The 12,886-nt window shown below is 39.9% G+C and overlaps 2 protein-coding genes across 6 annotated transcripts in view; one reads left to right on the top strand and one right to left on the bottom strand.

Annotated features, from left to right (window-relative positions):
* Positions 1-7,279, bottom strand: part of MASTL (microtubule associated serine/threonine kinase like) — a 37,095-nt gene extending 29,816 nt beyond the window's left edge. For all 4 annotated transcript variants that reach the window (XM_066387558.1, XM_066387561.1, XM_066387559.1 and 1 more), the window contains exons 1-4: positions 7,004-7,279; positions 4,250-4,387; positions 917-1,056; positions 204-292 (exon numbers count right to left, since the gene is read on the bottom strand). In XM_066387558.1, the coding sequence (XP_066243655.1) occupies positions 204-292; positions 917-1,056; positions 4,250-4,387; positions 7,004-7,186 (550 nt within the window). In that variant the 5' untranslated portion in view covers positions 7,187-7,279. The remainder of the gene's footprint in view (positions 1-203; positions 293-916; positions 1,057-4,249; positions 4,388-7,003) is intronic.
* Positions 7,280-8,367: 1,088 nt separating this feature from the next.
* YME1L1 (YME1 like 1 ATPase) overlaps positions 8,368-12,886 on the top strand; it is an 86,012-nt gene continuing 81,493 nt past the window's right edge. The window contains exon 1 of one of the 2 annotated variants that reach the window (XM_066384868.1): positions 8,368-8,533. In XM_066384868.1, coding sequence (XP_066240965.1) covers positions 8,501-8,533 — 33 coding nt within the window. In that variant the 5' untranslated portion in view covers positions 8,368-8,500. The remainder of the gene's footprint in view (positions 8,534-12,886) is intronic. The other variant, XM_066384867.1, reaches the window with a different exon arrangement.

Below are 12,886 nucleotides of genomic sequence, written 5' to 3'. Positions count from 1 at the left end.
GTCTTTGAGGATTTAAAAATAATTATTCCCTCTTTTATCTTTAATTGAAAAACAGGTACTATTATATCTTTCCAGTATGTTTTAGAACAAATAATCATCAAAGTTTATTCATTATAAATGAACAAAGAAAACAGTATTAATCAAATGTACTGTCTAAAATTTGTTGGATTATAAAAAAGGTATTTACCTGCTATTTTTCTTACCTCTATTCAAAGTAACTTTGGAAAGCCCAAAATCTGTTAGTTTAATATGACCTTCATTAGAAATAAGCATATTGTCTGGTTTCAAATCCCTGTACACACAAAAAACAAATAGCAGATAACTAAATGAGAGCTAGTTTTAATGTCAGAGTTATTAGGGGAAAAGAGTTAAAGAAGTCTGAAATCCTATTTATTTTCTTTAAAAGAAGACACTCATTTGTGGCTCTAAAACTGCAGAAAAGTCTAAAAAGTAAATCATGTTTTATATATATGAATCTACAAGAAAGTTAACTGATTTAATGGTAAACTTCTGCATTATTCGTTAGATAGTCCATTAAAAGAAATCAATCTCATTAGATAAAACAAAACTAAAGCCACATCAAAACCCTACCTGTCTCACTTAACCTGACTTTTCTTACACAGAGCAAAATACTGTAAATCAGCTAGGATTACAAAATATAGTACTTTTGTGTGATGGTAAAGGAAGAGAAAAACTATTCAGTATTCATCATAATAAAACAGTATACTCATGGTCAAAGCACTATATTATAAAAACATGAGATGATGGGAGAGCTGATAGAATTTGTAAACTCATACAAGCCAGTGATAAACTTCAGATAACCTAGCTATACGGGCAAGTGGTTATGCAAATATTTAAGAAATAATTTGATTAGTTATGTTTTTAAGCAATCGTTTGTAGAAAAGTCAGTTTTCACCTGTGAATGATTCCATGTCTATGAAGGTAATCCAGAGCCAGTGCCACTTCAGAAATATATTTCACAGCCATCTTTTCATCAAAATAACCATATACATGTAGCAGAGACTTGACATCTCCACCAATAAGATATTCCATCACCTATTAAAAAAGGAACATAAATGTTGCAAAATAAAACAGATGTGATTACATTAAAACACATATTATTTGGGCATCACAGTTACCTATTTTTTGCCTGGTTCTATATGAAGCACATTCTCTTGGCACCACTCAATATGCGTTAGTGCTAGGGTCAGGTCAGGTTGCATATAGTTTTTAAAATATAAATCAAACTGTTTAGCCTGAACAAAAATTCAGACTTAACAGAAAGGTGTAAGATGGTTATACAACATAATCGACTGTCCAAATGATGTGAAGATATTTGCCCAAAACCTATATACTCTAGTTGACCAATGTCACCCTGTTAAATTTAATCATCTAAATAAAAATTAACAAAAAGAAAAAAAAAAGGTGTAAGAATAGTAGAATGATTTCCCATATACTTTTTTTGGTGAGACAGATAGACAGACAGGAAGGGAGAGAGATGAGAAGCATCAATTCTTTGTTACAGCACCTTAGTTGTTCATTGATTGTTTTCTCATATGTACCTTGACCAGAGGGCCACAGCAAAGCAGGTGACCCCTTGCTCAAGCTGGAGTCCTTGAACTCAAGCCAGTGAGCTTGGGCTTCAAGCCAGTGACCTCTGGGCACAAGCCAGCAACCATGGGGTTATGTCTATGATCTCACGCTTGAGCCAGTGAGCCCATGTTCAAGTGGATGTGCCCGGCAACCTAGGGTTTAGAACTGGGGTCCTCCATGTCCCAGGCCGATGTTCTATCCACTGCGCCACCACCTGGTCAGGCCCTATATACTCTTCATGTAGATTAAACCATTGTTTGCATTTTGCCATATTTACTTTCCTCCTCTCCACATATATGACTATACAATAAATATCTACTAATTATTAGTATAATTATGATACATAATAAACATAACACAATTATTACCATCATTAACATAAACATAAGCATGTCTTTTTTTCAGACTAAAGAGTTTTACATAAAAGAATTATATGGCAACATTAGCAACTGGTATTAATATATAACTTTTAAATTTTCACTGAGTAATTCAATAGGTTGAATTACGTTGTTGGAATAGTGGTTAGCATAGCTAGCTTCTAAGAATAAGTTGAAGAGATCATGACCCACTACTACCAAATTCTTCACCATATATCTGCTAACAAAGAGGTAATCTGAAATAGTTATTAGCCTTTTTTTGAGTGATAGTGGGGGGCGGTCTTTTATAACATCTAATTAATTTTTTAAAATTCCATTCACGTTATACATTTTTGACAGGAATACTACATTAGTGATGTTGAGTCCTTCTGAGTGTCTCCCACCACATTAGACACTCAACTAACATCAGTGTGTTCTATTACTAGTGATGTTAACTTTGATCACTTAAAGTTGTGACTCCCAGATTTCTCCATTGAAAAAATACTTTCCTCCCTTTTTATTTAATAATTAATCTAGGGAAGATACTTCGAAACTATATAAATAACTTGTTTTCCAACAAACTTTCATTCCATGATTTTAGCATTATATAACTACAGATGATTCCATTGCTGTTAAGTGTGGTTATAAAGTTCTATTAATTCTTCTATATGTACTGGTTATTATTCTAAAATTTTAAGCTCTAAGATACTGACTACTAAGAACTTAATAAAACAAAGTCATTTCTTTCCTCCTTACGGTAGCAGTTTCCCTGGTACATAGAAGTTGGTTAATCTTTGTTGATGAGATCAATCGTTAAAAACATTTATTAGTCTGACCAGGTGGTGATGTGGTGGATAGAGCATCAGCCTGGGATGCTGAGGATTCAGGTTCGAAACCCCAAGGTCACCGGCTTGAGTGGGCCTTATCCGTCTTGAGTGCAGGGTCGCTGGCTTAAGCCTGGGATCATAGACATGACCCTGTGGTCACTGGCTTGAAGACCAAGGTCACTGGCTTGACTAGAGCCCTCTGGTCAAGGCACAAATGAGAAAGTAATCAATGAACAACTAAGGTGCAGCAACTATGAGTTGATACTTCTCATCACTCTCCCTTCCTGTCTGTCCCTTTCTCTCTCTAAAGAAAAAAAAAGTACATTGTAAGATAATGATTAGAAGTAAAATATAATAAGTATATAAACCAGTGTATAGTATTATATGTGCTACACTTTTATGACTGGCAGTTAGTAGATTTGTTGACATCAGCATCACCACAAACACCTGAGTAATGTACTTCACTGCCACACTGAGACATCACTGAAAGACAGGAATTTCTCAGCTCCATTAAAATTTTATGGGACCACTGTGCTATATATGGTCTGCTACTGACCAAAATGAATGACACATGACTGTAATTAATTTTATGTAAACTCAGCTAAGCTATGGTTCTTAAGATTAATTTGGGCCTGACCAGGCAGTGGCACAGTGGATAGAGCGTCGGAGTGGGATGCAGAGGACCCAGGTTCGAAACCCCGAGGTCGCCGGTTTGAGCACAGGCTCATCTTGTTTGAGCAAGGCTCACCAGCTTGAGTCCAAGTTCACTGGCATGAGCAAGGGGTCACTCGGTCTGCTGTAGCCCCCCAGGTCAAGGCACATAGGAGAAAGCAATCAATGAATAACTAAGATGCCATATGAAGAATTGATGCTTCTTATCTCTCTCCTTTCCTGTCTGTCTGTCCCTGTCACCCCCCCTAAAAAAAATTAATTTGGTGAAATATCAATCTAAATATTGCTGAAGGTATTTTTTTTAAGGTAAGATTAACATTTAAATCTGTAGACTTTGAGTTAAAGGTGATTACCCTCCAAATTGTAGTTGGGCCTCTTCCAACCAATTCAAGGACTTAAAAAAAAAAGAAAAAGACTGAAGTGTGTCCTCCACCTGCAGCCACCCCTCACTGTGACCAAGAAGAGGGAAGTGTGCTTCTACACTGCTCTCGGACTGGAGCTACAATGTCACCTCGTTCTCAGATTTACACTGCAGCCTATGCTGCAGATTTCAGACTGGCCAGACCCCACTGAGGCAATTCCCTAAAATAAATCCCCCTCTCTACACACACACGACTCCCTAGCCCCATTTGCTCTTTTTCTCTAATAGAACAGGAAAGGTAAGTTGGTCAAGATCCCAAAGACAGTAAGTACAAGAGCTGGAATTTAAACCCAGGTACTCTGAGGCCAAAGACTGGAGTCTGAAGTCATTGGGTTCAGTGATTGCTGCTATAAGAGAAAAAAGTAAAATTGTTTACTCACCAAGTAGACATTGTTTGCTGACTGCAGTGAATAGTACAAATGGACAATAAAAGGGCTTTTGCTTAGGGCCATTGCGTCCCTCTCAGCCTGTACCTGATGAGTCATATTTTTGTTGATCAAGTCTGCTTTTCTGACAACCTACAGTAGATAACATGACAATAGACAGTCATTTTTTTTAAATTACAAATTGTTATCAGGGTTTAAATTACCATCATGAAACAACCAGGAAGAGAGAAAACATACAGATGTCATTTGGATCTCGCACTGCCATCAGAAAACTGCTAGAAAAACAGCTAATATGGAAAAAACAAAAACGAAACTTTTTCAATAGAGAACTGCTTATCGTGACATCAAGTGTCAAAAGTATCACATCCTTTTTGAGGAGGAAAAAGTAAACAAATGTTCCCTGACTGCCCTGCATAATAGTAGGAAAAAATGATTCTATTCTGCTCTTCTAATAACAAAGTCAAAAGATAGTAAAGTTTTTAATAGCTCCCAGAAAACCAATTTTCTGGACAGAGAAATAATACACACACACACACACACACACACACACACACACACACACACGTATATGTATGTATGTATGTATGTGTGTGTGTGTGTATATATATTTGCTTCTGATTCTTGGATGGATGTAAAGAGAATCATAAAAAAGAATAATGTAGGAAGTCTGTCTAGAAAATAAAATCTTAAGAATGGTTAGAACTACTGAAACTAAATCTTAAATACTGTCTAACAGAAAATAACTAATTGCTTTTTTTCAAGTTTCAAGGTAATTGGTACAGAAGCAAAACTATAATCTACATTAAAGGTGGAGCCCTAACCAAATGGTCAGTAACAATGAGATCAAGTCTCAGGATATCTCAAGGAAAAGAAAGCATATTTCTTTCAAAGATTTATTAGAGTATTTAATAAAATCAAGACTATATTGTAAATTCCAGCCTGATATCCTTTCCATAAGAAACTAAAGGAAATTGATAAAGCCCATTTGTTTTTGGGATGGATTTTTTTTTCTTTTCCAAGTGAGAGGAAGGTAGAGACTCCTGCATGCACCCTGACCAGGATCCACCAGGCAACCTCCATCTGGGGCCATGCTGCCAATTGAGCTATTTTTAGCAGCTGAGGCAGAGGCTCCAGGAAGCCATGCCTGGGGCCAATGCACTTGAACCTATGGAGCCATCGCTGCAGGAGATGAAGAGGACACAGAGGAGTGGAGAAGCAGATGGTCATATCTCCTGTATGCCCTGACCGGGAACTGAACTCAGGACATCCACATGCTGGCCAGTGATCTACCACTGAGCCAACTGGCCTGGGCCTAGATCAGGGGCCCCAAACTGCGGCCCCCTGAAGCCATTTATCCGGCCCCTGCCGCACTTCCAGATGGAGCACCTCTTTCATTGGTGGTCAGTGAGAGGAGCATAGTTCCCATGGAAATACTGGTCAGTTTGTTGAGTTAAATTTACTTGTTCTTTATTTTAAATATTGTATTTGTTCCCGTTTTGTTTTTTTACTTTAAAATAAGATATGTACAGTGTGCATAGGAATTTGTTCATAGTTTTTTATAGTCCGGCCCTCCAGCTGTCTGAGGGACAGTGAACTGGCCCCCTGCGTAAAAAGTTTGGGGACCCCTGATCTTTTGTTTTGTGAAGTTAAGATGTTATGTATGGTGGGGGTTTTCTGTACTTGGGAGAATTCTTGGGATGCCTTGGAAATGTGACTTTGCTTTAATGGTCTTTGATTTGCTAATTAATGGCCCCTCTTTGCCCTATAAATAAAGCAGGATGGGGAATGGAGCTTTGCTCTTTGCAAGCTATCTCTTGCTTTGCAAAGAGGCCCCCAAGCCTATCCTTTTTCTCTAAGCCTATTTTCTTAATTCCGCTACGTTCCCACTCAGGACCTGGAACTGAAATTACTAGCCAGGCTGGATCACGGCAAAGGGAGAAAGAAAAGAAAGAATGAACTAAAGAAGGTGGAAGACAAAATGAAGGGCTGTACTTGGGCAGACTTAGGAATGGAATGGAAGGGGTAATAAGAATATGAGACAAGCCTCGAGAAGGTAGGAGACATCGCTGAAAGAGAGGAAAGATAAATGACTCAGGTTAAAATAGAAACGAGGTGTGGTAATTAAATGGAGAAGACATACAGGACGTTCAGAGTTTTGGTAGTTAGGTGGAGAGGACTGGTCATGGTTAGGCAACCATAATTTGGAGGTGCCTGCTAGACATTCATAGAGCAATGTCCAACAGAAAGTTGAAACTCTCCTGACACTCAGACTGCTGGCTTCTTCCCTTTATCACATTTACTGACAGGTAAAATGTGAGTAATCTGAAACTGAGAGTGGATAACCAAGAATGGCTGGAACAGCTTCAGATACATCGAAAGCTCTTGAATGCTATAGGCAAGGATAAAAGACTGATTTAGGACCTATTTTAGGTTAGTCTCGAAATGAAAATACATTCTAGATTTCTAATAGAAGGTCTGAAGAGAAAAAAATGGAGTTAATCCATATCAAAGTGAAGGAATTAAAACAGTCTGTCTCCTAAGCATTAGCGGTGTGAAGAGAAGGGCGGGGCAGGAAGAGACGACCGACTTGCCTACGCCCACGTGAGGTCAGGTCGCAGGGCTGTGCAAGCGTCAGCAAGGCCACCCAGCCTCGTTGCGGCAGCGGCCTGGAGCCTGCCCAACTAAGGAGGCAGGAAGCAGGGCCGAAGGGTCGGACTTTTTCTCTTGCTTTAGTTCTTAACTTCTTACCTTCACCGCATACAACTTGCCGCCTTTCTGTCCCAGATACACCTTCCCGAAGGCGCCACGGCTAATGGGCTTCACTATGGTGAATTCCTCAATGGAGGGAGGTCTTGGCACGGAGATCCTGTTCACGCACTTCCCTGCAGCCGCGCCTCTCTCACTCTCCTGGTTCCCAGCGGTGGGCTCCATCGCAGGCCAGTCCCCAACGACGCCCGCAGCTGCCGCCGACGCCGCTTGCCCAGCCACAGCTCCCGCCAACTGGGTTCAAAGTGAGGCTCCACCTACGCCGCCCGCGGGTCGTGACGTCACCACGTCGCAGCGCTCGAGGAGCCCAGCCCAGCGCAGCCGCGTCCCTGTCACTCACTTCGCCTTCGTAGGCACTGGAGGACCCAATGGGTGTGAGGGCGGGGACGCTGGGAACTTCTCCAACCAACCACCCACACTTTGATAGCAGTAACCACTGCCCAGTTTATTTGTTGTGAGGGGGTGGGTAGGCGGTGCCACAAACAAGAAAAGGGTCCTCGTGGACCTGAATTTGGATTACGGGATTTGAGGAGTTTTCTCTTGACCTTCAAAGGAGGCTATTGGGATCCAAATTTCCTCCAGTTTTCTTTTTTTTAAAACTCCTTCGCGAGCATTCCCTCCCCCCCCCCCCCCCCCCATGTAAACTGGTTGGCTTTGTTCAGGAAAATGGTGACTAGTGAAGTCGTAGATGCGGGAAAACTGGAAGAGCTGGAAGCGGGTGGTGACCCTGTAATCGGACATTAAAAAATTTTTAAATTTATGTTAGAGAAAGAGAGGGAGGGAGAGATCTGTTCCTGTATGTGTCCTGACCGGGGATGAACCAGGGACCACGAGAGGACGCTCTAATCAATCGAGCTCTCCGGCCAGGGCTGTAATCTGACGTTTTAACAGGATGCAATTGGCCTAACTGAAACAGATTAGGAACAAGAGGAAGACTTTTCTACTTGTTGTGAGGTAGATAGAGAACACTAATTTATAAAAACAAAAACAAAAGAACACTAACTGGTAACAAAAGACCTTACAGCTCTTTCTGTTCCGGGGGAACAGAGTACATTGCATTGGAAGGTTTGATGAGGAAACTGGAAAAGTTTAACAGGAAGGACGCCGGTCCCAAAGAAAAAGAATAATCCAGCCAGAGGGCTTTGGGGGCCGGCAAGTGTAATAGTCAATGTGAAATCGACCACTTGGGGGCCAACAGCCCAGGAGGACCGCATCGGGAGAGGCAGAGCGCTAACCTACGCTGGGGTTGGCGGCGCTCCCCTGCCCCGGAAGTACTGTTGCGTTCCGGCTTTGCTTTCCGGGGCACATTGTGGTTGCATCGGCTGTAAGCACGGGAGGCCATTTTCCATTTCTAGTTAGAGTGCGGGTAAGGGGAGGGAGGGAAAGAAGGAGAAAAAAGGGGCTCAGCGCCACCCTGCCTGGCGGTGGACGGAAGGGCACTATCAGCAGGCGGGTGTGGTCGCTGAGGGCCCGAAGGAGATGTTTTCCCTTTCGAGCACCGTGCAGCCCCAGGTGAGTCCCGGCATCCAGTCCACCCCCTCCCCAAGCTCCAGCTGCTGTTTGCCATTTGCTTTTCTTGGAAGCGGTTTCTTCTGAGGAATCGTTGGAGGGAAGCGATTAAACCAACATGAGTTTTGGAGGCAAGAAGGGATTAGGGGCAGAGTTGAGAGTTAAGGGTTGATGGTGAAATGGGCATGATAAGAGCGTGGTGGAGACTTGGCTTGTCAAATTGATTGCGTGGAATTTTTGCTAGAGAATCCATCAGGCATTGTTCAGTGGCGGACATTCGGGAGTGGGGGAGACGTCTTTTCCAGACATGTAAAGGAAGCAAGTAGTAGTCCTTTTCCATCTTTCCTCCTCTGGTCCCCTATTCTTTCCCTTTAAATGGAATTTAACCGAAACATGCTGTAATAAATTGAGTAACCTGCCACGAGAGCTTTTTATTATTATTACTTAGAAGTGACTCTAATAGGTATTTTCCAGTTATTGACTCCTTGCAGTTAAAACTTTGATTTAGCTTCCTCCCCATCTTTTCTTAAAGCAAAAGATGGGGCAGAGAAAAATGATTATAAGAGTTTTTAGTTATCTTCTCCTAAAACTAATCACTTGTAACAATGTTTTGTTCTTGATTAATTTAAAAATCTTTTTTGATGGTAATATTTTCCTTTTGGCTTGTAGTGGGCCATGTGTTTTAATATATTTTTCACATGGGCTTTTCTGTGTCATTTTGGTTTTTTTTCCTTTCCTTGAAAGTTCTTAACACTTTTGCAAATGGATTTTGAAAACATTCAGATTTTATTTACTTATTTTTAAATGTTTATTTTATTAATTTTAGAGGGAGAGGAAGAGAGAAAGAAACAGGAACATATATCAATCTGTTTCGGTATGTGTCTTGACCGGGGTTCCAACCCACAGGCAAACTCTGTGCTTTGGGACAATGCTCTAACCAACAGAGCTATGGCAGCCAGGACAAAACATTCAGATTTAAAAAATTTAGATATTTTAAAAATAACTTTTGGGTGCTCTTTAGTTAATTGGTTTAAATATATAATTGTGTTATTTTGTGTAACCCATACACCCTTGGGTTTTGTTTGTTTTGCTGGATAATAGAAAATAGAAGTGACTATTTACTGGGTATCAGTGATGTCCCAGATGAAGCAAACAAATGTAGAATCTTGATGCTGATATGAAGTAAGAGATGAATAGGAGTTAGGTGAAGAATGAGTGGAAGTGAACAGGTATCCTGGAGGGAGAGAAAGATACCTGGAGGTCATGATATAGGAAAGAGTTTTATCAGATTGGAGGAACAAAAATGAGGCCAGTGTGGCTAGAGTGTGGTGATTAAGGGGCACAATGACTAAAATGAGGTTGGGAAGAAGCCTTGAATCAGACCATGCAGGGAGCTATAAGGGACTTTGGATTTCATTTTAAGTGTGTTGGGAACCAGTGAACGCTTTTAAGCAGGGAGTAACATGATCAGATGTACATTTTTAACACATCACTCTGGCTTATTGCTATACGGACAATGTGAAAAGATGGGAGTGGACATTTTCAATTAAGGATGCTACTGCAGTAATCCAGCAGAGGGATAATATGCACAACTGAAAGGGCAGTGGTTATGGAAAGCAGGGGATGAGATTTATTTTGGAGAATATAGAATTTCATGAGGGATTGGATATGGAGGGTGATAGAGAGTTTCTGGTTTGATCAACTGTGCACATACAGGTGTTATTTACTAAGATGACGGTGTCTGGAGGAGTCCTACCAATTGTTTGAAAAATAAGTTTGAGTTGGCCTGTTGAATACAGTATTAAACCTTTTAAAACTGAACTTCAAGAACTTTATATCAAGAAGACCCTATTTTAGGAGAATTTATCATCAGATAGATGGAGTGTTAATGGTACGTGATGTTGGTGGAGATGGTGAAGGGATTTGTGTACTCTAGGCACTCTGAACTAGGCTTATAGAGGACCCTTATGCATTTTATGCTGTGACTGTTGGTAAACTCATTTGTAATTCTTAGTTGCTTAATTGGTTGAATACACTTGAATTGAAACTGTAAAGTTAGGAAAGACACAGAAGGTGAACTTTTTCATTGAGAAGAGATCAAACCACTATTCCAGACAAGATGGTGATAAGATTGATGCTATACTCCCCTTTTCCACAGCTATATCAGAATTATAACTATATAAACTACAGACCATCCATCATTAAGGACCACCTGAAGCCCTGGCAGAGTTGCTCAGTGGATAAAGCATCAGCCAGGAGTGCCAGAGATTGCGGGTTTGACCCCCAGCCAGGGCATGTACCAGAAGCAATCAGTGAGGACACAACTAAATGGAGCAACTAAGCAAAACAACAAGTTGATGCTTCTCTCTCTCTCTCTCTCTCTCTCTCTCTCTCTCTCTCTCTCTTCCTGTCTCTCAGGTGTATATCTCCATGGTACATGATCTGTATATTGTGTTGTGTGCCCATCACCAAAAGTCAAACCATCTTCTGTTACTGTATATGTGGCCCCCATTACCACCACACTATTATCTGTGGCTGAGTCTCATTTTTATATCCCACATATGAGTGAAATCATAAAGTTCTTAGTTTTTTTGTTCTCTATTTCATTTGGTTTTGCTGGAATTTTTACTATTTCCTTTCTTTCCTGACTTTGGGTTGCCTTAGTTTTTTTTCTAGTTTGTTAAAATGTAATGTTAGGTTGTTTACTTAGGATTTCTTTTGTTTCTTGAGATAGACTTGTAATGATAAAAAACTTTCCTTTTATTACTTCTTTTGCTGCATCCCAGAAGTTTTGATATATCGTGTTGTCATTCTCATTTCTCTCTATGTATCTTTTGATCTCTGCTTTATTTCTTCTTTGACCCACTTATTTTTTAGAAGTATGTTAATTTCCACATTTCTGTGGGTCTCTTCTCTTTTGCAGTTGAATTCTAATTTCAGAGCATTATGGTCAGAGAACATGGTATAATTTCAACTCTTGAATTTATTGAGGCTATTTTTCTGAACAACATGTGGTCTATCCTTGTGCACTGAAGAAGAATGTATAATCTGATGTTCTGGAATGAAGGCATCTGTAAATGTCAATTATGTCCACTTGGTCTAATGTGTGTCACATAAGGCTGATACTTCTTTATTGATTTTCTGTATGGATGCTCTATCTAGAGCTGTTAATGGAATATTAAGGTCCCTGACTATGATTACGTTTTTGTCTGTTTCTCTTTTTAGTTCTGTTGTTAGTTGTTTTATATTCAGTGCTCCGTGACTCGGTGCACATATATTAAAGTCCTCTCTCTCTCTTTCTCTCTCTCTCTCTCTCTCTCTCTCGTTGCTTTTGTTGTCTGAAAATCCGGTTTGTCTGATATAAGTATGGCCACACCTTTTCTTTGGATGTTATTTGATTGGAGAATCATTTTCTACCCTTTCACTTTGAATCTAACTTTGTCTTTTTGCAGCTTAGATATGGTTGGGTTTTGTTTTTTGATTCCATCTACTTCTTTTCGCTTCCTTACGGGTGAGTTTAGTCATTTACATTTAGAGTAATTACACTGGGGAACATTTTATTTTCATTTTCTGTTGCATGAGGTTTTAGAACTGTTTCTATATATTTCTGCATCGCTGATTCCAAATCTGAAATCCATTTTTTGGTGCATGCTCTAGTTTTTATGCAATTTTAATTTCTTTTTGTTACAGTTAATGACATGCATTGGTTTTTCAATTGGAGTTAAAGGGCAATGACTCTTGGATTGAACATAATCACAAGGCAATTAATGTTTTACAAACATCACTTTTACATAATTGTAGTTGTTTTTAAATGTAAAAAAATTATCTGATAAGAACACCCTTTTATTTTAAGATTGAATAATGGCTTCTTCGAGTAGGCGTAAATGTAAGAAAAGTCCTGACACCTTCTGTTATATATGTGGTTGTTACACACTTCAACATCAAAGGCGCAATATTTCATCATTTGTGACACGTGCATATATTGCCTATTTTCAAGTTCCCCTTGGCGATCAAGACAAGAATTGGGCTCCTCATATTGTGTGTCATAATTGTGAGGAAATGCTTCATGACTGGACAAAAGGAAAACGCAAAGGAATGCCTTTTGGTATTCTCATGGTTTGGCCTGAACCTAAGGACCATAGCAGTGACTGTTATTTTTGTCTGATCCATACAAAGGGCATCGGCAAGAAAAAACGGTATATGATCGCATATCCTAATATTCCTTCAGCAATACAACCTATCCCACACTCTGAGACACTCCTGGTTCCAGTTTTCAATGGTTTTATTTCTTCTAAGGATGAAGAATGTGAACATGGTGATGAAGTGTATTTTGATAAGATACATGAGGAAATGGTT

The sequence above is a fragment of the Saccopteryx leptura genome, chromosome 5, assembly GCF_036850995.1.
Source record: "Saccopteryx leptura isolate mSacLep1 chromosome 5, mSacLep1_pri_phased_curated, whole genome shotgun sequence".
Taxonomy (NCBI): domain Eukaryota; kingdom Metazoa; phylum Chordata; class Mammalia; order Chiroptera; family Emballonuridae; genus Saccopteryx; species Saccopteryx leptura.
This window is presented reverse-complemented; position numbering and strand designations above follow the sequence as displayed.